At 38.3% G+C, this 26,263-nt stretch overlaps 1 protein-coding gene across 2 annotated transcripts in view; it reads right to left on the minus strand.

Moving 5' to 3' along the window:
- Positions 1–3,882: 3,882 nt before the first annotated feature.
- Positions 3,883–26,263, minus strand: part of SGCD (sarcoglycan delta) — a 442,307-nt gene continuing 419,926 nt past the window's right edge. For both annotated transcript variants that reach the window (XM_006165094.2, XM_006165095.3), the window contains exons 7-8: positions 7,452–7,575; positions 3,883–5,793 (exon numbers count right to left, since the gene is read on the minus strand). In XM_006165094.2, the coding sequence (XP_006165156.1) occupies positions 5,620–5,793; positions 7,452–7,575 (298 nt within the window). In that variant the 3' untranslated portion in view covers positions 3,883–5,619. The remainder of the gene's footprint in view (positions 5,794–7,451; positions 7,576–26,263) is intronic.

The raw sequence follows: 26,263 nt of genomic DNA on the forward strand, positions 1-26,263 counted from the left end.
ATGAGGGTATCTACATGCCTAAAGAAATGTTTGTAATAGCATTCTGGCTTCCCAGTATGACAGGTAGATATGGAATCTAAACCTACTTCTTACCTATATCAACTCTTCCTTTTCCTATTTTAATTGCAAGCCTCAAAGTGGATATTGATATTACCCCTAGTTGGATTGAAGTTGAAGAGGAGTTATGAGCATTGCTGTTGGTATGTATGAGGCTGTTTTTTGACAAATTTGAAAGCATAATTAATATTGTGTTATGACATCATACTTCCTATTGTATTAAGGGCTCACGACATCCTTTTTCTCAAAGGAAGATGCTAGTTCTACTCTGTCAGTATCTACAAAAGGAAAGTAGGGAGAGAACCAAAGAAAATAGAATGTGAGAGCATGGGCCGCCCCAAAGGGGGTATTTTCTTTTACACTTGTGCTCTAACAATACTCAAAAGGAGGACCTCCTACAAATAATTATTTTCCTTTTGCCATTCAGACCTGCCTTGAGAAATTTCAAGGACTCTATTATGAAGAAAGCTTTTAAGAACCATAGAAATCACATTGCTTTTGAAAGTGCTAATGCCTGTGGTGTGCTGTGCTGGCCGAAGCAGCAGGCTTCAGGCTGCTTTATCTCTTATCAGTGGTTTGGCTTTGTGAATGAGAAATTCAGAGGCAACTGTATAATTTTAAATTCCGATTACCACAAAGAAAAAGATGCATCTGACATCCCAATGCAGTAGCTTTGACTATTTTAATGGAAATATGTTGGAACTGGGGAAACCTTCCACCAAGGAGATAGTGATGAAAGACCACAAGAGAGACATTTTATCTTTGAGATAAAAGGCCTGTTTCCTAAGGTTGTTTCTTGCAGTATAACTCCCCACCCCCCCCGCACCTGTTACAGGGGTACCGTGCAAATGTATCATTCCAGGAAGTGCTTCCTTATCCTCTTTGTACCTAAGATTTCCTGGAGGAAGGGGACGGAGGAGAACTGGACTTATATACAACTTGCTTAAATAAGATTTTTCACCTTTCTTTAAACATTAACACATGAGGATCAGGCGCCTAAATGGGTCTGTTTACCTCTTTGGTCCAAACATCATGCTACCTTCTGCCTAAAAGAAAGAAAAGCAAGATATTGTTTATCTGGCTGCACTTGTTCAGGGCAGTGTGCACAATTTAATCCTCTTTTAGCTATATCTAGATAAATGGCTGAGAGACTCCCTTAAGTAATGTTGATTAGGGTTGGGTAAATGGTAGTCATTTTCATTTAAAAAAAAATCCTTTCTCCTCAACATGAATACTTACATTTACAAGGACTCATTTATAACTGATGATGTTTTACCCATATCGAGTGTCAAGTCCTGGATTAGCAAAAAGGATGTTAACTGAAGGGAGAAATATCTGATAGACACTTGCCTTACCACATAGAAACAAGATAGTGGAATTGAAATATGTCCTTACTTTGCATTTCCTCTACACGGAAAAACAAAGACCCAGTGGAAACAAAATCAAGCTGGTATTCCTCTGGTTCCTCCCAGCAACAGCTTCAGAAAAAGAATTTGACTAAAGTTATTCTTTTCAGGTGCTTCTTCCAATGTTTTCATTTCTTTTTCAGTCCCACCAACCCTTCAGGCCTGGTGTGGCTGCAAGAACAGGAAGTATCCTGGAAGTGTAGATAACTGAGTTGATACAGGCCGAAAAAACCTGGTAAGTAAAAATTACTCCTTGGAGGATCACAGAATGGGCATCTTACTGGAAGATGGGAAATGAGGTGAAAAGCTCTGAGTATAGACAGCAGAAATAGTTTCTTTGGGAAAGAGATGGTAAATTGAAATCCCAGGACCTCCTGCTTCACCTCAGTGAGGCTGACCTGTGGCTCAGCTCAGCTATGCTGACCTAAACCTCCTCTATTAAAAGTCCTCAGAAAAGACTCTTGAAGGATAACAGCTTTACTTTTCCACTAAGCTTCCTTCTTCTATTTTATCCTCTCTATTCCCAAGAATGCTCTGAGATTGTATTTCTCTGACAAGTGGGTGATGTTGACCTGTAGTATAAAATAACTTGCCAAGTATTTTACATTCCCAAGCCCACGTGGAAACGTAGGTTTAGTCCCTGCAATGAGGAAATTTGCTTTCTTTCTGGAAATATCCAAAATGTACCATTTGAATGACCTCTGGGTCAGGGATCAGCAAACTTCTGTAAAGGACCAAATGGTAAATATTTTATGCTTTCTGGGCCATGCAGTTTCTGAGACAGCTACTCAACCCTGCTGCTACAGTGTGAAATCAGCCATAGGCAATATGTAAATGAACTCCTATGGCTATGTTACAATAAAACTTTACTACAAAAACAGGTAGTGAGTCATGTTAGTCTCCAGGTCATAGTTTGCTGACCCCTTTTCTAGGGTCAAACCTCAAGCAATCTTTGGTCTATGTTTGCTGAATAGACAATGAAACATAAAGGAGAAATGACCCAAAGAAAGTTAAAAGCCAATTCAAGTTTGTAAGACTTATCTCTTGGGCATCATAATAATTAAAAAGCAACTTTCTACCAAGATAATAGAAGCCACCACAAGGGCTTTTGAAAACCCCTGTCATACTCTACTCATTCCCCAAGATGAAACTTTTATGACTTACTGAGCAGATACCAAATAGAACTAAATGCTAAATGTATTTGGAGATCAACGTTTAATTTATAAAAATCTGCTGAAGAATATTAACACACTAGGAGTTCTAGTATATTGAAGATTCATTTGAACTCTTTGTTTGTTATGCCAATAACTTCTTAATATACCCAAAGGTGTGATTGTCTAGAAGAGATTATATATAAAGATGAGAAAGAATCTCATTTAAAAAAATTAGGGGTTAGCATATTTTAATACAAAAGCTGTTTTAGTTTTTCCACAATTCAGGTCAAACTGTCTCTCATGACCATGGACACATATTCTAGTTGGAGGTTGCCGAGAAAAAAAGTACGTTGAAGAATTTAGGATACATTTTTACTGATTTCTAAAGTCTGATCAAAATATTTCATTTAATCTATACTAAATTTCTTACATACTACCTTTTATGTTGTAGTCATTTTGCATAAATGAAAACCAGCATTTTAAATCATGTCAGTCCCCCTTAGGTACTTGATTTATGTTTTTAATTGCTATTATTATTTTTATTCTTTTTGTGATCTGGTTACCCTTAGGATTAAATTTTGCAAGTGGGATCACACTGGTCTTTATTATTGGTGTAAAATAAAACTCTAGTGCTGATCTCCAACTTTCATATAGTGATTAGAAGAAAATCAGAGGAAATAAGAGGAAACAGGTTCAGGGAGCTTTTTTTCCTTGTCACCTATAGGCTGTGTACTTGAGGTGACATATGCGAAGATATTTCTATCTGCTGTAAAAAAACCCTGTCTTTAGGTATTTAGTCACAAAGGACCACATAACTCTTAGTGTCTAATTGAATGGTATGGGATAGGTGCTTCTAGTAGCCAAGGAGAGTTTTTACTGGCTTGAAAAAAAAATATTCTGTGTGAACATGCAGATTCTGGCAGCATGATTTTACAGGATATTAGCAATACTGATTCAGACTATTCTGATGTGTTTGATGGTTTTCCTTTTCAGTTCATAGCTCTATAAACTAAACCTTGCCCTAAGATTGAGCAAGCCAATTCTTTTGCACAGGATATTGAGCGAGAGTGACTGGATCATTCTCACTGGGGTCTGAAAGTCAGCAATGTCACTGGTTAGGTTAGGACCATCTTCCCACCCTGGTCCTTTCTAGGTAACTAAGCAACACATAGCTTGCTTTTATATGCCATATGTGCAAACCTCACTCTGATGCTAACATACCATCTCAAAAATACCAAATCTCTTAATCATCTATTACAGACCTTCCCCCCCATGTATGAAGTAACAAAAATTAGAACCTTGTTGAGGAAAAAAACAAACAAACAAAAACAAACACCATTCAGGCCTACAAATACAACTTCATTAGGATTGTGGGGCCGCTGCTTACCAAATGGCATCGAGTACTGTCTAAGCCAGTTACATCTTCATTTTGGGCTCCTTAGAGTCCCATATGTCAACCATTTGGTTTGTCTACCAGCGTTTAAGATACCCAGTCATAACTAAGCATTCCCCTCCGAAGTACCCAAAATAAACTACAGGTAACAAGATAAATAGGATGTGCTTCTCCTTGCTGAGTGCATTGACTTAAGGCATAGGCACATTTCCCCCTCTTTGAACAGAGATGGTGTAATCCCCTGTCCCAGCACAAGAGCTGGCCAGGGTGACCCTGGAGCATGATGATGAAGGTGGAGTGATGAGAGTAGCTGATGGCAGGAATTAGAGGATTGCTTTCACATATGGGGTTAGGGGAGTACAGCTGGGCCCTCGGGTACACAGTGATTCTAAAATGACTCTTGACTTAGTTTATATTAACTTTCTGTGCACAATTTTTATGGCATGTAGTATTTTAGCTCTGTGATTCTTGGATAAAACATTGCAGTGGATTTACAGATATAAAAAGTCTAGGTATAAAAAATATTTATAAGAAGATCAGATCCAGAGAGTTTATGTATACTTTTAAAAATAAAGGCATGTCTCTAAATTACCTATCAATAGCAAGGAACATATAGAAAATAAGTAGGTTCCTATGCTACTATTGTTTAGATTTTATCTCAAAATGGCTTCTTTTAGAGTAGGAGTTCCACTCTTAAAGATTTTGAATGACCTGATGTTTTGGGTGGAAGTCTTTCAGATAAAGTCAGAAGTGACTTATAACAGCTTTTGAGACATTTTTCCTTTGAACAGAGACATAGCGCCTATTTATTCTTTGCCTGTCAGGCTACTGAGTAGCTTCCAGCTGACTGAGGAACAGCTGTTATCCCATTTTGTGCCGATTTACAGCTCCTATTTTGACTGCAGGAGGATACGTGACTTTGAAGGAAGTAAGATAGTAGAAAGAGGGTGAGCAGTTCAATATTTGCTAAAATCCATCCTCCTCATGCAAAGCCCCTGTGCAAAGGTAGGGCAGCCATTTTGAGTTTCTATGGCTGACTTCTATGGTGTTGCTCTATTCCCAAATTGAAGTTGGTCAGCCTTACTAAAGCTGAAAAAGTAAACCAAAGGTCTAATTTCAATACAAGGTTCTTAGCATTTGAGCATGGTTTGGAGATTCCCGCCATCACTGCCTCATAATGACATTAAAGGAGAAGATACACTGTTACTCAAATATGTAGATGAGTATTTTCTAAGAGTCCAATATGCTGTATGAATCGCAAGGGCTTGGGGAATGTTGGTGTGGAATTAGTGTTTAGTTTTGTCATGTCGGTGGTGGAGATGGGATGGAAAATGATAGTGGATATCACAGGGTCACCCATGGTTCCTTTTGTACTGAAACCTCATTTTATTAAGAGGATATATATATATTTATTTATATATATTTATATATATTTATATCCACCCATACACACAAACACACTTACACACCCACCCACGCGTACACACATACACACACACACAAAAGGTCTTTGATAGGCTTTCCGTGTTCTAGTAAAAATAGCTGGCAGCCAGTGTCTAAAGCCAAAAAGGCTTTTATGCTACCAACAAAGTCCACTATGGATAGTCTTTCAAAGGCAGACACTTGTGTTTATCTGACAAGTGGAACCAGTTCCTGCCTGTGACAGGAATAATCTTCCATTGGCGCAGACGCAGATCTCGAAGACCTTCTGCCTCGTTCCTGTAGGCGTGTAGGATCCATGAGGCAATCTAGGTAGTTTGATTTTCGCAGCATCTAACTTAATCTAAAGAGAGTGGATAGGAAGGAAAGAATCAGTCAGAGGCTCTTGTCCATTCTCTTGACATTTAGAAACAGAAGATGAATATTCAACTCAACTTAAATCTCATGAGCATCTACTGTGTGAGTGTTCTTGGGACCAGAGATCTAGAAATGAACAGGCCAGACAGTCCATAGTTCCTGCCCTTACAGAAGCTTATATCCTAACAAAATTATGCTGCATTGAGCTACATCAACATTTTGCAGAAATATATTGTGTAGAATCCTAGAACCAGACAATGATAGAAATGCTACATTTAACAATTTTCTTTATGTCGAGAATTCTCAGATCCTACCTGCATATGTCTGTGTACAAGATGAATCTTTAAGAAGAGAACAGAGTATGCAGTGCTTTTCAAGTTCTACATGACTAGTGAGCTTTTATTTTTTCTTTTGCTAACAACTTACAGAGCTAATGTTCTATAGAATATATTTTGAGAAATACATGCCTATAAAAATAAGCAGTGATAGAAGATGCCATTAGATTTATGATTACAACTGATTCTTGCAGAGTTCAAATTCTGATAGCTATAAACTGCATATGTGAGGTAGTCACTATTTTTATATGAGTGTGGTTGGCAGTTTGTGACTGTTCAAAGAGGCACTTGCGATAATCTAATGCTCTATTTTACGTACTCTTTCAAAACAAAATAGCAAATGCCAAACCAATCAAAAGGTGGGCTTTTACATCTACAGAGTAGATATATAGAGGCATGTGGAGACTGATAACCTCTAAGTGGATAGAAAGGTGAATTAGTTTTTCTTTAAAACAACAACAAATCCAAGTTGTCTTCTCTCATTTTTATTCGTAAATGCAAAATTTCCCTTATGAACACATTGAAGGCATTAAAGAAAAAGTCAAATCATATTGAGGGGGGGTACTTTTTAGCTTATTTGAAAAAAACATGAGTTCCACTTTTGTTCACTGATTGTATTGGGATAAGGAAATTAGTATTTGCAGTTCTTCATCCTCCTGTTGTTTACTTAGTGTTACCCTGTTGAGTTTTGGCTTATTGGCCCAGTTTCTGTGGTGCACCAGTAACAGAAGTGTCCTGCAAGGTTGGAAGCCTTATGTTGATGTAGGCTTAGATTTGAACTGTGTGGTTGACCTTGTGAGATTCAGCTATTTTAATCAGCAGGCCATGGGCTGGCCTTCTTTACCATTTAAAAAAATTGTTTTTTAAGTTTTGACTTTCTCCAGATTGGGATAGCTGTTGGATCTGACTCTCCATTCTCAATGCGAACAGAAACATACAATGTTAAAATAATACAAAAATAACAAGTCAGTTATGTTCCTGTTTAGGCAGATGTATGTGAAATATGGCTTAATGATTCTGGCTAATACGTACAAGAGACAATTTGGAAATAGCATTCATTTTTATAGTCATGCAATTCTATACTTGCAATACCTGCCATTCTCTCAGCACTTTACGAATATCAAATCAGCTTTTACGGAATCTGGGTTTGGCTTGCACTTGTGATGTTTAATTATTTTTTCTAGAAAAGAAAACCTTAGGATTGGCTCCTTTGGTTGATGCAGAGTAGGATCAACCTCTATGGCAAACCAGCTTTGGGAAAGGTTGGTTTGCGGCGCCGTATCTGTTTGGACTTCTTTGCACCCCTTACCTCTCCGTCTTTGGACTCCAATCTCAGCTCTGTTCTGCAGGTAGCTTCCATATTGCCTGCTTCTGCATTGATTTCTACTCCTTTTGGGGCCTCCATCACCAGAGAACGGGTTGGGGACTCCAATCTGAAATATATACAAGATCATGATTAAAGATACCATTTTCTTTTTAGTAAAATTAAAAGGAAATTGCTGCTCACAGCATTGAAACAGCATTTAATGATAAGACTGGAAAATCTTTCTTATTTTTGTTTCATAAACCTGGTCTTGAGAGAACAAAATAGGTTTAGGCTTTATTTTCACTGCATTTCATAAAGGTCATAAAGAGGGTGTTCTAGGGTCTTGATTTCAATTTATCCATTCCCCACTGAATTATTGCTTCATTGGTGTAATTAAGTCATACTCTTATATAAACTCTCCCACCCCCATTTTTTTTCTTTCTTTCTGTTTCTGTTTTAGAGTAACGTAGCTCCAGGTCTAAACATCTTCCTGAAATTGGTAGGTGTTTCTTCCATATTGTCCTACTTTCTGTATTTTCCATAAATTTAGATTCAGATAGAAGCTATGAAAATATAATAGATCTAGGAGTCAGATGTGGTTGGAATCAAGCCATAGGCAAGTCTTTCTTTCTTTTCTTGCTCTTTCCTTTTCTTTATAAAGTTTCTCAAAGCCTTAGTTTATTCACCTATAAAGGACTTCAAATAGTACCTGACACATTAGAAATGCAAATACATATTAAATATCTACTACTGCTGTTACTATTGTTGTTTATCATTAAATCATACAGTGAGTTGTGATCAGTGGTTGCTGAGGATGGGGTGAGAGAGCTGGTTTAAGGGCCAAGGGACAGCATAAAATGGGAATGTTTGGGGGACAGCACTTCTGTATCTTCACTGCAATGGTACCTACATGCCTCTGTACTTGTGAGAGCTCACAAGAAATTTTATTGTATATAATCTATAAAATAGAAAAATGGCCATGCTCTATTATGATGGCAACACAGAATGAATATTACTTGGAAACTTTTTTGCCCAAGTGGCTCAATGAGAAAAAAACATGCTTAACTAAAATTCAACCATCCTCTAAGTATTTTAATAGTATGACCTGGTAGGAATGCATAAAGATCCTCTTCTCTGTTATAGAGAAATATCTCAACTTAGGAAGAAGGGCCCTTAACAGTGAGTTTCAAACTGCCCTGGTTGGTATCAATTTTCTGAGTTTTCTATGTTTCAAACTTTTGGACACCTTGAACATTTAAAATAGAACATCATCCTCTCTGCCCACTGCAGACACCCAGTAGTGTTTGCAACATGCCTCTGGGTAGGGCAAACCCTCTTGGGCCTACTCAGGGGCAGAAGAGCAAGCTGATGAGTGGAATGCCCGCACCAAGCTGCCTTCAGCCACAACACACAGATGGTGAGTGCTTCCCCACACTTTTCAGGTCTGGGTCCTCCAAAGCAGCAGCTTCCTCCATTGATGGTTTTCCCCTACAATGACTCAAATTGAGTCTGAAAGAGAAGAAAATAGGGCCCATGATGCCTACAAAAGGGTTGGATTGAGTTTCTCTTCAACTCATTCCTTCTTTTCTGACCTCCTCCCTTTGTGTGTGGCAAAAATGCCCCTATCCCTACCTTCTTCTCGTCATAAGACCTTCACCAGGATTGTGCTGATCCAGGCATGGCTCTGCCTTTTATTATGGCTTACTTCATTTGCATATGGTTTCTCTCACCATAATGTCAGTGCAGAAAGGAGGGAGCCTTGTTACCAGGGCAACAGAGAGCGACATCCCTGTGCTGCATCCTTGCCAAGGATCTTAATCCAACTCAGTTGAGATCCTCTGCCCTCTTGACCCCTCTCACTTTTGAAATATGAAGATGTCTTTGTGTCATTTTCTCTTTACCTGGTTCTCTCCTATACAATGTAGTTGACTCACACAGTTTATCACACGTTTTCTAGCTTATTTCCACTAACATTGATCTCTTCCTCCTTATGGCATGAGTTTTTGATTTTATAATATACCTGCTCAACTCTTATCAAAAACTCTGCCAGCCTCCACATTCCCCAGGTGAGTCTCATGTCATCTTTTCTCTTGCTCTCTTTCTTTTATTTTCTCAGTTACCTTAGCTTTTAACTCAACATCTCCCTTCTCAGTATGCCAGGGCATCTCTAACCTGGGCCATTGTAACTGCCTCTCAAGCTTTGTTTCTAATATTTCCTTTTTCACAATATGCTTCACACAAAAATAAGTCTTCCCAAAGTAAGTTTTGAACAGACATGTCATCTGTCTTATTAAAACCTTCACCAGTTCCTTGGAAAAAATCTGAATGCCTGCATTCATTCGGCCATTTACAATTTGGTCTGAACCTCTTTTATTGATCTTATTTCTTACTGTAAACATAAGCTGTTTTATGGAGGACCTACTAGGTAATGATACTGTGCAAAGGACTTTCATTTAATCCCAAAACCCCTGCCAGTCTGGTGTTTTTGTAGTCCTGATTGAACAAATGAAAAAACTAAAGGTAAGAGACTTGCTTGGGTTATACTTCTAGTAAAATGGCAGATCCAAGATTTGAACCTAATTTAGTAGACACCAAAGCCAGTATGTTGTTTATTGTACCATATCACTTCCAGAAACACTGTACTTTTTCTCTGATCGATTATATTTTCACTCTGTTCTCTGTAATTAAATGCCATCTCTTTTTTTCTCTGGAATTAGTGTTTTTATTTTCAAAATTAGTCTATGTAAATAAGAGTAAGGTGATATGTCTGAATGATGCAAATTTCATAGAACACAGTATTTTTCATAATTGACTTGAACAGCCTACATCAGTAATTCCCAATTCAAGACATGTTGAGCATACCTGGCACATAACATTCAAAATGAATGTTGGAGGGAAAAGAAATAGCTTGAAATGGAAAAACAAAGTATGGAGCTGGAAAATGATCAGATGTAGCGCTGACATTTCAGACAGGCATCAGAACCCACTTTACACTTGTCCACTGCCTACCGACTCTAAGGTCAAGAGGAGGGCTCTATAGCCAGAGAAGTGGACTTGGAAATGACTTCTGCCTTCCCCCTCCCCTTAGCAATGGAAGAACCAGTAGCTGAGAAAGGAAACTGCGTGAGTTTTAAGCCACCAGGTCTAGGACGCGAACCGTGGTCGACTACGTGGGAGTCCAGCGACATAGCCATTACGCTAACTGCTGGTTCCCTTCCCAGCTCATCTTAATGTTCTTTGATGTTCAGGGGACTAAATACCATTTGTTCACAGGCTACTCTTTTCTCTGAGAAAAAGCTCCTGGAAGAGCCCTGTGGGAACTTCAGAGAGCAGACAAAACACTCCTGAAGTGATGTCCTTCAATTTCTGACCATAGATTAGAAACCACAACACAATTGCCTAGATGGCATGGAGCAAGGAGAACTGGAAGAAGGTTTCCCCCAACAGGTGGTAATGAGGACCTTATCGACTTTTAGAAACAAACGCTATTATCAATTGGGATGAATAGCCTCAGTGAAGAAAGAAGGAAAGCCCCAGAAGGGAGGTCCAGGGGTTCAGCCATGTTTTTTAGAATTGTCCTCACATGCAAGCATTAGAATCTCCCCTGGGAGCTGGTGAAAGCAAGGAGAGGAGTGTCTAATTCAGCAAGTGTAGGGTGGGTCAAATATTTGCATTTGTAGTAAGTTGCCAGGAGATGGTCATGCTGTTAGTTCAGGGACCACACTTTGAGAAGCATTGCTCTAGTGAAAGGGTTATAAACTCAGGTGCCCACAAAGACCAAATACAAAATGTCAATAAGTGACCTGTAAAAAAGTCATAAGTAAAGCAGTCCCAGCACAATGATCTATGGCAAGAGACAATGGCCTAAATGTGAAGGTAATGGACATGCTGACTTCAGGGGGCAGCTGCTATTCTAATCTGGTCCATTATTGCCTGGGATTCTGATGTCTTTTTAATTTTTATTTACTTATTTTTTAGAGGTTTTTGCTATAGGATGCATGCTCTCGCCAGACAGACGGAGAGAGACAGAGAGACAGAAAGCGAGAAATCACCCCCTCTCCCCCCGGGGGAATGGCCATGCTGTAATCCCTTCTCCTCTCGGGATCTTGGGCATGCATGCACATGTGCCCGGCTTGAGTTTAAGCCATTGGGTCCAGGAGAACTGCGGTTGACTACATGGGAGTCCAGCGACATAGCCATCATGTCAACTGCTTGTCCCAGTGATGTCTTTTTCTTAAAGAATTTTAAATTTAACTCTGAATCACTATATTTCAGAAATACCTATAAAAGAATATTTATAAAAATATATAGTATAAATGATGATGATACAATGGACTTAAATAAAAAAACCCTATCATTACAGCTTGCAAAATGACTTTTTCTAGCATAAGTACACTGTATACTAGTTCAGTTAAAGATACCATCATACAAGTTATCATCAACAAATAATTTTCTATTTTTTGTGTCCCTTAAATGTTTTGCTTCTTTTCCCTTGTCTCCCTTCCTCTCACCCTTTCCCATTTTCCACACTGCTTCCACACTGTCTGGTATTCAGAATTGTTCTCTATGCTTTTAAATCTTCCAATCTTTCAGTTTGTGCCATAGAATGCAGACATTTGGTATATATTAAGTGGGGACATACAATGTTTCTCTTTCATAGACTGGCTTACTTCACTTAGCTTTCCATGCTCATTCACTTTCTATCAAATGCCAGGGTCTCTTTTTTTTTTTTTTTTTTTTTTTTAAGGACTGAGTAGTAGTCCAAAGTGAATAGTAGTATTCCATAGTACTGTACTCAATATCCTTTTTAAGAAAAAGATTCTTTCCTTTAAAGTATCCTCAGCTCTTCGTCCTTGTCTCATTCATTTCTTTCCTTCCCCAGGAGTACCTACTAATAAAAATTTTGTATTTATTCTTTTCTTTTGTGTCTTTGCGACATTACTACGCTTGCCTTTTTAATGTATTGTTTACTATTGCATGTTTTTTAATTCTACATGCAGAATAATTTTACTTAGGTATTTTCTTAGTGATTCCTTTCCCACTTAATGGATTTCTCAAAACTCATGAATTAATTAAAGCGAGTACATATCTAGCTTGGTGTATGTGTTATCTTATACCAAGATTTATATATCCATTGCACTGGACATTTGGGTTGATTCCAGTTATTGTTTCTACAAATAGTGTATCTATGAACATTACTGTGTGTGGCTCTTGGTGCATAGATATGAGTCTCTTTGGGGCATATAAGGGAGATGTGGCACTGCTACTCCTAGTGTATGCGTAGCTACAGCTTTATTAGAGAATGCCACATTGTTTCCCAAAGTGATTGCTCCAATTGATTTCCCTCCTAGTAGAGAGCTCCAGTTTCAACAACTTGTTAACATTTGATATTTTTAAGTATGAAATGGGTGTGAAATGGGATGCCACTGCCTTTAAAAATCACCTGTTCCCAGGGCCAGCAGGTGGCATAGTGGTTAAGGTGTTAGACTACACAGTTGACCACAGTCTGAAACCCAGACCCAGTGAATTGAAACTCATGCTGGGCACATGTGCTTGTGTGCCCAAAATCCTCAGAGGAGATGGAGGAGAAGGGATTAAGGTATGGCCATCCCTCTGGGAGGTGATTTCTCACTTTCTGTCTCTGTCTTTCCAGTGAGCACATGGAGCCCTACAGAAAAATTCTCTCTCAAAAGAAAAATTAAATTGCCTGTTCCTAATTATTAATGGAATTAGGCATCTTCTCATTTGTAAGTCATTTGAGGTCTTTTTCAGTCAAAATTTTTGTTTATCTTTATTGTTTTGTTTTTAATTTTTTATGTGTGATTTGTGGAATAGTTTATAAACTCTGAAAATGTTTAGCAATTCTAGGTGTTGACAGTTTTTTATTTCAGTTTGTAGTTGGTCTTTTGACTCTATTTTTAGCATTTTTGAATAAACAGAAGTCTTACATCATAATGTAGACAAATGTATGATCTTATTCTTTTAGGACTTGTACTTTCTGTATCTCATTTGAGTAAGCTTTTCCTGCTGCTATGGTGGGGATAGCTCCCAAAGATGTGCTAGGATTTGGTACAATTATAAAGGTGTAAGGAAATGGAAATTGTGCCTCTTTCTTACCATAGGGAAAACTTTTAACAATTTACAGTTTAGTAGGTTTTTGTTATAGGTTTCCTCTCTATACCTTTTATTAAGTTAAGGGAGTTCCCATCTATCTTATTTTGCTAAGAGCTTCTATCATTAATTAATGCAAATTGTATCAAATATCACTATATTTTTTACAATATGTAACATTACCTATTTATTGAGATAATACATTGCTCTTTCATATATTAATGCAAAAATTATGTGAAAACTATGTTAATTTTGTGATAATCCATGTCTGTTTTTGACATTAACTCAACTTTGTCATTATGCATCATCTTTATTATATATTTCTGAAGCTACTTGTTTATACTTTTTAGGATTTTTGCCATCTGTTCATAAGTAAGCATCCTTGGGAACCAGAAGTTAGCGTAATGGCTATGTCACTGGACTCCCTCGTAGTCGACCGCGGTTCACATCCTGGACCCGATGGCTTAAAACTCACGCCGGGCGCGTGTGCGTGCATGCCCGAGATCCCAAGAGGAGAATGGAGAAGGGATTGCGGCATGGCCATCCCCCCTGGGGGGTGATTTCTCGCTTTCTGTCTCTATGTCTCTGTCTGTCTTTCTGTCTGGCGAGCGCACGTGCCCTATAGCGAAAACCTCTCCAAAAAAAAAAAAAGTAAGCATCCTTTCTATAATTTTTCTCTCCTATTATGTCTTTGTTAGGTCTATCACTTTTCTAAAATTGGGAATCATTAATAAAAGATCAGAATACTTCATCTCTTGGGTATTTAATTCCCTGATAAACTTTCTGGATATAGAAGGACATCTTTCCATTAAAAAAAACAACTAGAATATCATACAGGTTTTATATTTCTTCTCAGGTTGGTTTTTTCTTTTTATGTTATCTTTTATCTTGGTATTTTTTCATTTCATATAAAGGTTTAATTTATTGGTAAAGTTTTTCATAATATCTTTTTTAAAATGCCATGTGTATTTGTAGTTATGCCTTTTTTTGTTCCAAATATTTTTATTCATACCATCTTTTTCTCTTGAACAGTGCTGTCAGAGGTTTATTTTAGTAGCCTTTTCAAATAGGTAGCTTTTGGTCAGTTTTATCTATTTTATGTTTATTTCTATGTCTTAAATTTTCCTTGTCTCTTTGTTCTAGATAAACTGGAATAATTTTGCAGTTGTTTTAAGTTCTAAAATGTGTTGCCTTGTTAATTTTTGCCTTTCCTAATTTTAATATATGCACTTAAGGGTGTGCATTTTTCTTTGATCACAATTCAAAGGATTATTTATAATATAAGTGTAAGTATTTTCTAATTTTGGTAAGAATTCTCCAGTGGCCTGTAAATTCTATAGAAGGGTATTTTTTAATTTCTAAATATACAAGATTTCCTAGTACAGATTTCTAGATGTTTATAGGATATATTTTCTTCATTGTTTTTGAACTGACAAGCTTATAATAGAGAATGTTTTCTATGTAAAATCAATTATTTAAAAATTGAGATTAGCTTTTTGGCCCAATATACATCAATCTTTATATGTAGTCCATGCCTGTCTGAAAAGAATGTGTTCTGTAATTGTTGGTATCACGTCCTCCAAATGTTTTATTAACTCTAGATATTTAATACTTCTGTTCAAGCTTTTTACATCCATGAGATGTATTATTGGATATATACTAGCTTATAATGGTTCTATCTTCCTTATCTTCTTTTTTTATCAGCACATGGTGATTATCTCTATTTCTTACAATGATTTTTGCCTTGAAATGTATTTGCCTATTAGTACAGTTGTTCCCACTCTGTTAGTATTTTTTATGGATACATTTTCCCATACTTTTTAGTGTCAACTAATCTATATGGTTATGTGACTCTTGTTGTATTAATTTTATTTTGGATGACTTTTATTTTTATTTTTTTTAGTTTGGTACAGGGCATGTGAACTTGCTGGACAGAAAATGAGAGAGAGAGACAGAGAGAGCGAAAGTGAGAAATCACCCACCATGGGGGATGGTCACATCTCAATCCCTTCTCCATTCTTCTCTTAGGATTTTAGGCACACATACACACATGCTTGGTGTGATTTTTCAAGTCACTGGGTCCAGGGCTCAAACTGTGGTCAGCCATGTGGAAATCCAGCACCTAAACCACCATACCACCTGCTGGTTACTTGTCAATATATTTTTTTTTCTTTGGAGAGGATTTTTTGCTATAGGGCACGTGCGCTCGCCAGACAGACAGAGAGAGACAGAGAGACAGAAAGTGAGAAATCACCCCCCAGAGGGGATGGTCACGCCACAATCCCTTCTCCTCCATTCTCCTCTAGGGATCTTGGGCACGCACGCACACGCGCCCGGCATAGTTTTTTTTTTTTTTTTTTTGAGAGGTTTTTTTTTTTTTCACTATAGGGCGCGTGCGCTCGCCAGACTGACAGAGAGAGACAGAGAGACAGAAAGCGAGAAATCACCCCCCAGGGGGGATGGTCACACCGCAATCCCTTCTCCTCCATTCTCCTCCCGGGTTCTTGGGCACGCACGCACACGCGCCCGGTTTGAGTTTTAAGCCACCGGGTCCAGGACGCAAACCGCGGTCGACTATGTGGGAGTCCAGCGACATAGCCATTACGCTAACCGCTGGTTCCCCCTTGTCAATATATTTTATACTTACTACTTCTGTGTCTTCTCTAATAAACCATTGCTATCCCACAGTCACAAATATATCTCTCATGTTTTTTCCTAGAAGCTTCATTGTTTTAGCTTTCATGTTAAATTTATGATTCATCTTGAATTAATGCCTTTTTTTTTAATTGGGGGGGGTGGGGAAGAGAGAGAGAGGTGCAGATAGATATTTCTGAAAGGATCTCTCCGAGTTACAATTCTCCTGCTCTGCCCTCCCAATTAGCTAGGATTATAGGTTCATCCAACTACAGTGTGTTTGGGTTGGGTTGGAACCAAATCCAGGCCCCACACCATGTCATTTCCAGCCTCTTAAACTGTAGCACTGTCTGTGCACTATCATGGCTAGGACCCATCTGGGATTAAGTTTTTTTAAATTTCATTTTTTCTTATACTTTCAATCACATTATTTAGCTTACAAAGTGAATATTTCAACATGTGAACATTTCTCTCTAGTCCAGTTGATAAAACAAAATTATCTTCAACATATAATATGACATTTCTTTGTTCCATTAATGCTTTGCCTCTCTATTTTTCTTCTAAATGTCCTTCCTAAGACTCTACTCTTTCACACACACTATATCTGGTATTTATATCCATTTACTGTGTTTTTGTATCCTTTAGTCAATCAGTTGCAGTCATAGAGTGTGGACACTTGGTATAAATTAAGTGGGGACATACAATGTCTCTCCTTCATAGCTTGGCTTGCTTCACTCAGCAGTAAATCTTCCATCATTTTTATAACGTTTTTTATAACGTTGAGGGTTTGTTTTTAATGTTGAGGTTTGGCTAGTTTTTTAACACCATTTACTGAAAATGTGAATGAACAGCTCTGGTACTTTTGGTTTTAACACCATCTAGAGAAAATGTGAATGAACAGCTCTGGTACTTTTGATTAAAATCAACTAACCTCTATGTGTAAGATCTATTTCTGAGTTCTCAATTCCATTTACCTACTTTCCCAGCCTGGTTGTCTTGATTATTATAATAAGTTTTAAACTCAAGTAGTGTGAGTTTCTTAATTTTTGTGAAAGGAAAACAGATTGAATTGGAAATTCTAGATCCTTTCCTTTTCCATATAAATCTTTTTTTTCTTCTTGAGAGGTTTCTTAAACCTCTCAAGGGTGCGTGCGCTCGCCAGACAGACAGAGACAGAGAGACAGAAGGCGAAAAATCACCCCCCTGGGGGAGGGGGGAAGGCCATGCTGCAATCCCTTCTCCTCCGTTCTCCTCTCAGGATCTTGGGCACGCACGCACATGTGCCCAGCGTGAGTGTTAAGCCACCGATTCTGGGACACGAACCGCAGTTGACTACATGGGAGTCCAGCGACATAGTCATTACGCTAACTGCTAGTCCCTTTTCCATATAAATCTTGAAATTGTCAGTTTCTTCAAAAAAAAAGTGCATTTGTATTTAGATTTGGATTGTGTTAAATTCACAAAAAAATATTTTGGAGATAGTTAATCCTAAGAATATTGAGACTGGTAGGTGGTCTGGGCTGCCGGATGGTATGGTAGTTAAGGCATTGGACTCCTACATGGCCGACAGCAGTTCAAGTCCTGACCTGGTGGCTGGCTTTGTCAATTTCTCTCTTTCTCTGTCTCTCTTTAGTCAAATAATAATAATAAAAATAATAAAAATTAAAAAAGAATATTGAGTCTTTAAGAAGTTTTCTATTTAAATTTAAACATCCAAATTTATGATTTTTGATTTATGTGCCATTATATATCCTGATTCTGTGTTCTTTAATCCTACAAGATTGTTTATACAATCAATGTTTATTTATACATATACATGTCTTTACAAATTTCTTTACTTATTCCTTATCATCTTAGGCTTTCCATTTTGTTACAACATCAAGAGAATCCTTGATTATTGTTTTAGTGAAAGCTTTCTTTTCTTTTTTTTTTTTTTTTTTTTGTGGGGTTTTAGGCGCATGGGCTTGCCAGAAAGACACAGAGAGACAGAGAAACAGAAAGTGAGAAATCACTCTCCAGAGGGGATGGCCACATCACAATCCCTTCTCCTCTATTCTCCTCTCGAGATCTTGGGCACGCAAGCACATGCACCCAGCATGAGTTTAAGTCACTGGGTCTGGGACTTGAACCGTAGTCGACTACATGGGAGTCCAGTGACATAGCCATTACGCTAACTGCTGGTCCCCAAAGCTTTCTAAGGTAATGCCCGAGTTTTATTTTCCTGAAGTAAATCTTTAATTTATGAAAGGGATTTTATCTGGTTGCACAACTTTACATTGACAGTTATTTTTTGCTCAGGAACTGAAAATATTCCTTTGTATTATGCTTCTCATTGTTGTGATAAAGACATCAGCTGTCAGTCTAACTTCGATTCTAGAACTTATTTGGTTCTTTGATGGTCTCCAGTGTCATTCTGATATGTCTCGATGTAGATTTCATTTTATTCACTCTATTTGAGTTTTTATTTTTTATTCTAAATTTGTGGTTTTGTATGCCTTCCATCACTGTAGATGATATTTAGGTGTCATGTCTATGAAAATTGTTTTTGTTCTGTTCTCTGTCTCTTCATTCTGTAACTTGAGTGAGATGTTCTGACTGTAGCGTTCCTGTTATTCTGCTTGTTTTCTGATGGTCCTTCAAGTATATTTTTGTGTTATTTTTCTCATCCATTTCTCTCATATCAATTGGGATTTTGTTTTTTGAGAATATATTTTTAGTTCTAGAAATTGGATCATTTTCTAATCTATTATATGTTCTTTTAATTTTTAGCTTTTGAGGTCACTTTTTCATTTCTTTATATGCAGTAAACTTATTTTATATCTTCCTTTATTACTTGCCATATCTTAATCCTTTGTGGGTCAAAATTGGCTGCTTTGTATCCCTGCTTGCTCTCTTGGTCATATGTCTCGTTTCTGAGTGTATTTTATATGTCTTGGATTTTAATCTGCAGAAACTATCTGAAAGCTGCATTTAAAGTGATTTTAGAAAGGATTTACATTTGTTTCTATCAATCACTCGTCCCAACATCATCTTGGGCCCACTGTAAACTAATTTCTTTGCTTGAAATTTTTAGGGCCATCCAGGAAATATAAACTTACCAAAGCTTGGCTATATATAAATATAAATTTCTTTCCCTTTCATTTAGCACTGAGGTTCAAGACAAGAAATCTCCTTTGTCTTTGTTTTGGTAGAAGGGTTGGCAGTGGGAAAGCCTAGGCAGATTGAGTTCTACTTCACCCTTACACTTAGCTTTGGCATTTTGGGGTTCTGATTTCTTCTGTAAGATCTCCTATTAGATTCCGACTTACATGGGCCCTGATACTTGTTTTAATCCTATGTCCCACTAGGTCAGGAAAACTGGAGCTGAATTTCATCAGTTTAGAAAAACTTATAAACTTGAAACCAGCTTCAATCCTCAGATGGCTTTGCTGGGTCCTCATGCCTGTTTTAATTTTTGAACAGTGAATCTCAACTAATTCCCAACTCATCAATATATTTAAATTCTTTCTAAAATGTATTTTCCCCAGTAGTTGTTTGTAGTGAGTGGGATATTCAGGGTACTTAAATTTCCATACTGCTGCACTAGATGTCCAGGTTTCTGATTCCTCAAAAGAAGTTTGAATTTGCCCTCGTATTGCTAAATCACCTCATCTACGAAGGTCAGCAATTTCTTTTCTTTTTAAATTATGGATGTGCCAACTGTTCAAGAATCCTTATCTGGCCTAAGAACTGCCAACTTTCCCTAGGCCACTCACTGGAAGTTTATCAGTCAGGGCTCAATTGCACAAAACCTTTGAGTGAACTATTTATATATTTATTATAGGAATGTGATTTTTTAAAAAGAGATTTTTGCTATAGGGCGTGAGTCCTCATGGGAGAGACAGAGAGGTAGAAACTGAGAAATCACCTCCTCCATGGGAGATGGCAATGCCACAATCCCTTCTCCTCCATTCTCCTCTTGGGAATTTTTGGACAAGCATGCAAATGTCAAGCATGAGTTTTAGGCTGCCAGGTCTGGGACTTGAACTATGGTCAACTATGTTGGAGTCCAGCAACATAACCATTACACCATCTGCTGGTTCCAGGAATTTGATTTTATACAGTTGGAGGAATTGGTTAGATAGTCTATAAAAGGCTGTTATCTTTGTTTCTGAAGTCAGCAGGACAGGCAGTCACAAAGATGGGTGTTCATTGGGGAAGAGTGAGGAAAAGCTAGAACCCACCAGGTTAAACAGAAACCCATGATGACAATGTTTTGCTACGTCTCAGTCTCTGAGTCGGTGGAGATGAAGCTGCTTCCTGTCTTCCTGAAATTAAGTATATACCTCTGCCAGGAGTTGGAGAAGCTCCAGGAGGATCCAGAGGGAGCTAGAGAGCTAAAGTCCTAGCTCCTTCCCCACACTAACAAGGTTACCCAGCAGATGACTGCCAAGAATGCCTGGTACTTCATGTTGACTTTCCAAACCTCATCTGCCCTGCGAACTCAGGAAAGGAATTCTGGGACGTGTAGTTGGAGCTTAGCAAAGTTGACACACTATAAATCTATCCTACCATGTCATCTGTTTTAAATGCCTGCTTTGGCTTGAACACACTCACTGGAACCAATTTTGACTTGCATTATAAAATTAGGTTAAAATAAAATAAACACCTGCAAATAGTAAGAAGAAACTTTTAAGTCTCACTGAAATTTTAGTCCCTCCTATCTGCAGCAGGTGCTTAAATTTTATGAATGAATGTAGATAGGTTCTACTTTAGGTCTAACGTTGAAAATCAAGTCTCTCCTATGTGTAATAGGTATTTAAGTTTTATGAACGAAGCTGGTGAGTTTGTGCAGATCTATCTTTAAATTCTGAATCAAAAAATCTGTACAGAATATCCTAGGGTTCTGCTCTAAAGATTTAAGACATAGATTGGATAGTTTCACTTGAAGGTCATTTCTCTCAGAAAGGTAGTGATAGTCTATCTTCTAGAGCAAAAGCATTTTGAAGTTTGTCTTTACAAAAGGCAAGCCTGGGGCCAGCAGTTAGCGTAATGGCTATGTCTCTGGACTCCCATGTAGTCGACCATGGTTCGCGTCCCGGACTCAGTGGCTTAAACTCACGCCGGGCAGGTGAGCGTGCATTCCCAAGATCCCGAGAGGAAAATGGAGGAGAAGGGATTGCAGTGTGGCCATCCCCCCTGAGGTGTGATTTCTCACTTTCTGTCTGTCTCTCTCTGTCTGTCTGGCGAGCACACGCACCCTATAGCAAAAACCTCTTCCAAAAAAAAAAAAGGCAAGCCTGACCATCACAAAACATTCTTTTTAATCAACCCTTTCCAAGTGTAGAATTTGTTGAGTTTTTTAGAAACATTATACGAGGGACCAGCAGATGGTGTAATGGTTATGTCACTGGACTCCCACGTAGTTGACTGTAGTAGGAGTCCTAGACCTGGCAGATTAAAACTCACACCAGGTTGGGACCAGCAGTTAGCGTAATGGCTATGTCGCTGAACTCCCATGTAGTCGACCGTGGTTCGAGTCCCGGAACCGGTGGCTTAAACTCACGCTGGGCACGTGTGCATGTGTGCCCAAGATCCTGAGAGGAGAACTGGAGGAGAAGGGATTGTGGCGTGGCCATCCCCTCTGGGGGGGTGATTTCTCGCTTTCTATCTCTCTGTCTCTTTCTGTCTGTCTGGCGAGTGCACGTGCCCTATAGCAAAAACCTCCCCACCCAAAAAAAAAAAACCTCACACCAGGTGCATGTGTGTGCATGCCTAAAATCCCAAGAGGAGAATGGAGGAGAAGGAATTGTGGTGTGGCCATCCTCCCTGGGGGGTTATTTCTCAATTTTTGTCTTTCTGTCTCTCTCTCTGTCTCTTAGAAAAGTGACTGTACCCTATAGCAAAAAATCTCTTCAAAAATAAAAAAAAAGACAAAAACAATATACTAGTCCAAAGGGGACATAGAAAAATGTTTTATATCTCAGACTAGCCAAATTTGGATTGGAATCAACTCATTCGGAATCAACGCAACAAAAATTTATTGAGTTCCTGGTATATACAAAATGCTGAGGTTACAACTCTTAATGAGCCACTCCTAATTCTTGTTCAGTCAGTTTACTTTCTATTGAGGATGAAGCCTGTTAAGTATCAGTTGCTTATGGATGGTAAGCAGTCCTTGATAGAGAAGTACGGGACATTGTCTGAGCCCATAACTAGGACTGGGTAGTAGGAGGATTTGGGGTCTGGGAAAGCTTACACGCAGGCAAAGGATGAAAAAAAAATTAGCCTTGTGAAGAATGAGAGTTCTAAAGAGTGGGAGTATATGAAGATTTTTAGGAGGAAAATTCCTTGGGGAGTTGAAAGAAATTAAAAGGATTCAGAGTTAGAAGGTAAGAGGGGCATGACCATGCAGAATATAGTGAGAAAATAGGGGATTTTCAAAGTACTGGTAGGTACAAGGGCAAAAAGATATGGGCAAAGATCTCTGTGTTGCAAAGACGACTGTGATGATTGATTTTATGTATCAACTGGACTGAATCACCACTGTTTAAGCCTTTGGGTTAATGTTTCTCTGGGAGTGTCTTATGAGAGTGTTTTTAAATTGAGATCAACATTTAAGTCTGTAGACTGAGTAAAGCAGATTGTCTTTAATGTGAGTGAGATTCCTTCTTGCAATCAAAACAAACAAAAAAACAAGCTGAGTATAAGGTAACTTTTCCTACCTGGCTACTTGAGATATCAGTTCTATCCTCAGACTCAAACGTATACCAGGTACTCCCTTGGTTCTTAGGTTTTGGACTTGGGCTGGAACTCCATCACCAGCTCTTCGGGGTCTCCAGCTTACAAATGGCAGATAGTGGGACTTTTCAGCTTCCCTAATTGCCCAGTCAATTCCTGATAATAAGTCTATTGCCAGGAATAGATTTATTATCTCTAGATTCTCTAATACAGAGTGGCTACAGAGTGGAGAGTGGATTAGAAGGAATATGAGTGTTGCAAGGGAAGTAACTAGGAGTCTGCTATTATTCAAGTGGGGGAATATTGTGATTTGGATTTGGTAATAAAAGGAGTCAAGGCTGATTTCCAATGTTGTGGATATGTAACGGGTAGATGGTGGAGATCAGCCCCTGAGAAAGAGAGGAGTGTCAGCAGGGTACTTACAGAGGTGAGCAGAGAAAATTGCTAGTTTAGTTGTAGATAGGTTTGAAACATCAAGTGGAAATGTAGATATGCAGGGCTAGAGATAGTACACAGGGAGGTCTGTTACACTGTGGTTAGTAATGTGATGCTGAGTTAATGGTATTGTGTATATAAAACTTTAAAATAAATATTAGAAAAATCATCAGGTTCTGTGGAGTATCAGCTGACTCTTTTTGACTGGCGAGATGGGGAAGGAGTTCTGGATACTGGTTGTCTTACCAATTCTGCATGCAGATTAGACCCTTCCAGGGAGGACAGCTCCTATGAAACGTTCTTATTCTTATTCTTTTCTATTCTATTCTATGCTATTCATTTATTTATTATAGAGAGGTTTTTTTTTTTTTCTATAGGGTGCATGTGCTTGTTGGAGAGACAAAGACAGACAGACAGAAAGTGAGAGACTACCTCCCCACACACCAGGTGGATGGCCATGCCATAATCTGTAATCCTCCATTCTCCCTCTGGGATTTTGGACATGCATGTACATGTGCCCAGAGTGAGTCTTAAGCCACCGAGTCTGGGACTTGAACTGCAGTTTATCAAATGGGAATTCAGCGACACAACTATGACACCATCTGCTGGTCTCAATATTCTCATTCTAAAGTTAAAAATGAGGTGAAGTGCTGCTCAGAGTCCCAATATGCTTAGCCTCTGGCTGTCTGTTGCCCTCTGAGATTCACAGCTCCTGTTTGCATATGTGTACTCTTTGGTCTAGGGACTGTGACAAGGAGGATGCTGGCCAGGTCTTTAAAAAGATTTCAAAACTCTGATGTCATTCTCCATCAAACCATCTTTTCCTGGTGCATTTCTGCATTCATTTGAAACCTTTCCTTCTCTGCTCAAATTCCATTTTAAGTACCTAGGAAGCGTGAGGCGGCAATTGTGTCTCTTCTTGGTTATACTCAGAAGTCTCATGAATCAAAACAACCCACAAAACTTTAAATGCTATCACAAGGTCTGTTTTTAAAACTCAGAGAATAATTTATTTGCTGTTGGCATTATCAGTTTGTTCTCTCTGTCTGAGGCTCATTTTTTGTTGAAATTGTTTTTGTCGAAACAGTGATTATTTATCCAGATTTCTCGTTTTCATTTCCTTCATCATAAGAATCTACATTAATCACTTCTAAACCTAGACAATCTTTTAGCTCATATTTTGCTCCCATCCTCAGAGAATGGAGACAATGGCTTTTGTTACTTTGGGAAGTAACTTTCAGAACATCATAAAAAAGGAGCAATGTATGTAGGAGCTGAACGAGAAGAGGATTAGAGCCAGTCTTTTCTGAGAAACTGCAGGTTCACACCAATGTAGGATTACTCTATGTTTGAGGGGGAAAAAAATCAGAGTAAGTTATGACTGAAAGAGAAAGAATTTAGAAAAAAAAATGGTGGGCAAGGTTGTAAAGTTGATGTATCTTTGGTCTACCAAAGTAGCTGTACTGGAATTGTTCTCATATTGGCTGGGAAATTTCAGTTCTGTTAGAATCACTTGGGGAGCTTTTGACGGTTGGGTCATGCCCCATACAAATAAAATCAGAACGCTGGGGCAGCTATATAGTTTTACTTTCTCTATACAGAGATGGTTGAGACCCACTGACACAGCTGCCTTAGCAAATCTTTATGTGTTGCAGATCTTTGAACTTTAATATGTAACCCTACCAATTCCACTGACGGGAACAGGATGGCTTTGACATCGCTTCTGGGGGAAAAGTAACCCAAGTTGCAACCACAGTAGCTAAGTTAATATACTCCATAAAATGAAGATCTGCATTGCCAACTCTATGAACCCATTGCATTTTTGTGTTGCCAATCTGATGATACTACGCATATGTATATAAAACTTAAATCAGTGGAATTTTTTTATTCAAATGGTTTTTATTTCTAAGAAAGTGACATTATTTATGGCAACTTTTAAGTCCTCAATTTCTTTATTGATCTGCAGTTCATTAGCTCTCATTGACTCTTTAAGAACGCAAAGTTTAATTTTTATTTCAATAAAAGTACTTTAAAAAATCACTCCCACATTTTATCTGTACTGTTTGATAAACACTAATGAACCAACAGCCATTGTAAAGGACCCGATACCTATCAATGTAATTGGTCCTTTAAAGTAATCGAGAGAGCTTCAGGCTAAACAATTTTTAGTGCCTGCTATTGGCTACTGCCATCTTAAGCTCTGTGATCCAATTAGTTTTGGGGTTGAAAATTTATGACATTCTCTTTGACCTCCATTTTCTGCAACTCTTATTTTTGAGTTAGGTTTTTTCAGAATCTGATTCAAAGGGACCTTAGAAGAATAGTTTTCAAATAAAACAGTGCCAAGTTGTGGTGACAAATTTAGATTCACGCACTATTAGTGAATCTGTATTATATACCATGCATATTGGGTACTTTTCACATAGAGTGTCCCATCTGGTAATCACTACCAGCCTCATTTGTGAGAGAAGGCAATGGAGGTACAAAGAGGTGAAACACTGTGGCCAAGAAAGCCACGTGCCTAGAACATTATAGATCAAATCCAGGCCTTCTGGTTCCTAGTTTTTATATTTTGTAACACTCCAGAGTCCCAATTATTGAAAAGTACTTCTACATATTGGGTAGAAATCTCTTCCTGTAACCTGTTACATTACCTAGAGCTTCCATAGGCATGTGTACCAAATGTATTAAGCTACATGTCTAGATTTTCCTGAAATTTCCTTTATTCAGGCTAAAGAGGATCTTCAATAGATCCTCCAGTGAATGGACTAGAGTGATCTTGGTTGTCCTTCCCTGTAGCAGATGACAGACAGCACTCTCTATTCTCAATATTTGAAAGTCTCACTTAAACAGGCATCACTTTTGCTGAGGCCACTGGACACAATTCGTAACTATTTGCCTTTTATTTGTTTTAG

Source organism: Tupaia chinensis, unplaced genomic scaffold (genome assembly GCF_000334495.1).
Source record: "Tupaia chinensis unplaced genomic scaffold, TupChi_1.0 Scaffold143796_1, whole genome shotgun sequence".
Lineage (NCBI taxonomy): Eukaryota > Metazoa > Chordata > Mammalia > Scandentia > Tupaiidae > Tupaia > Tupaia belangeri.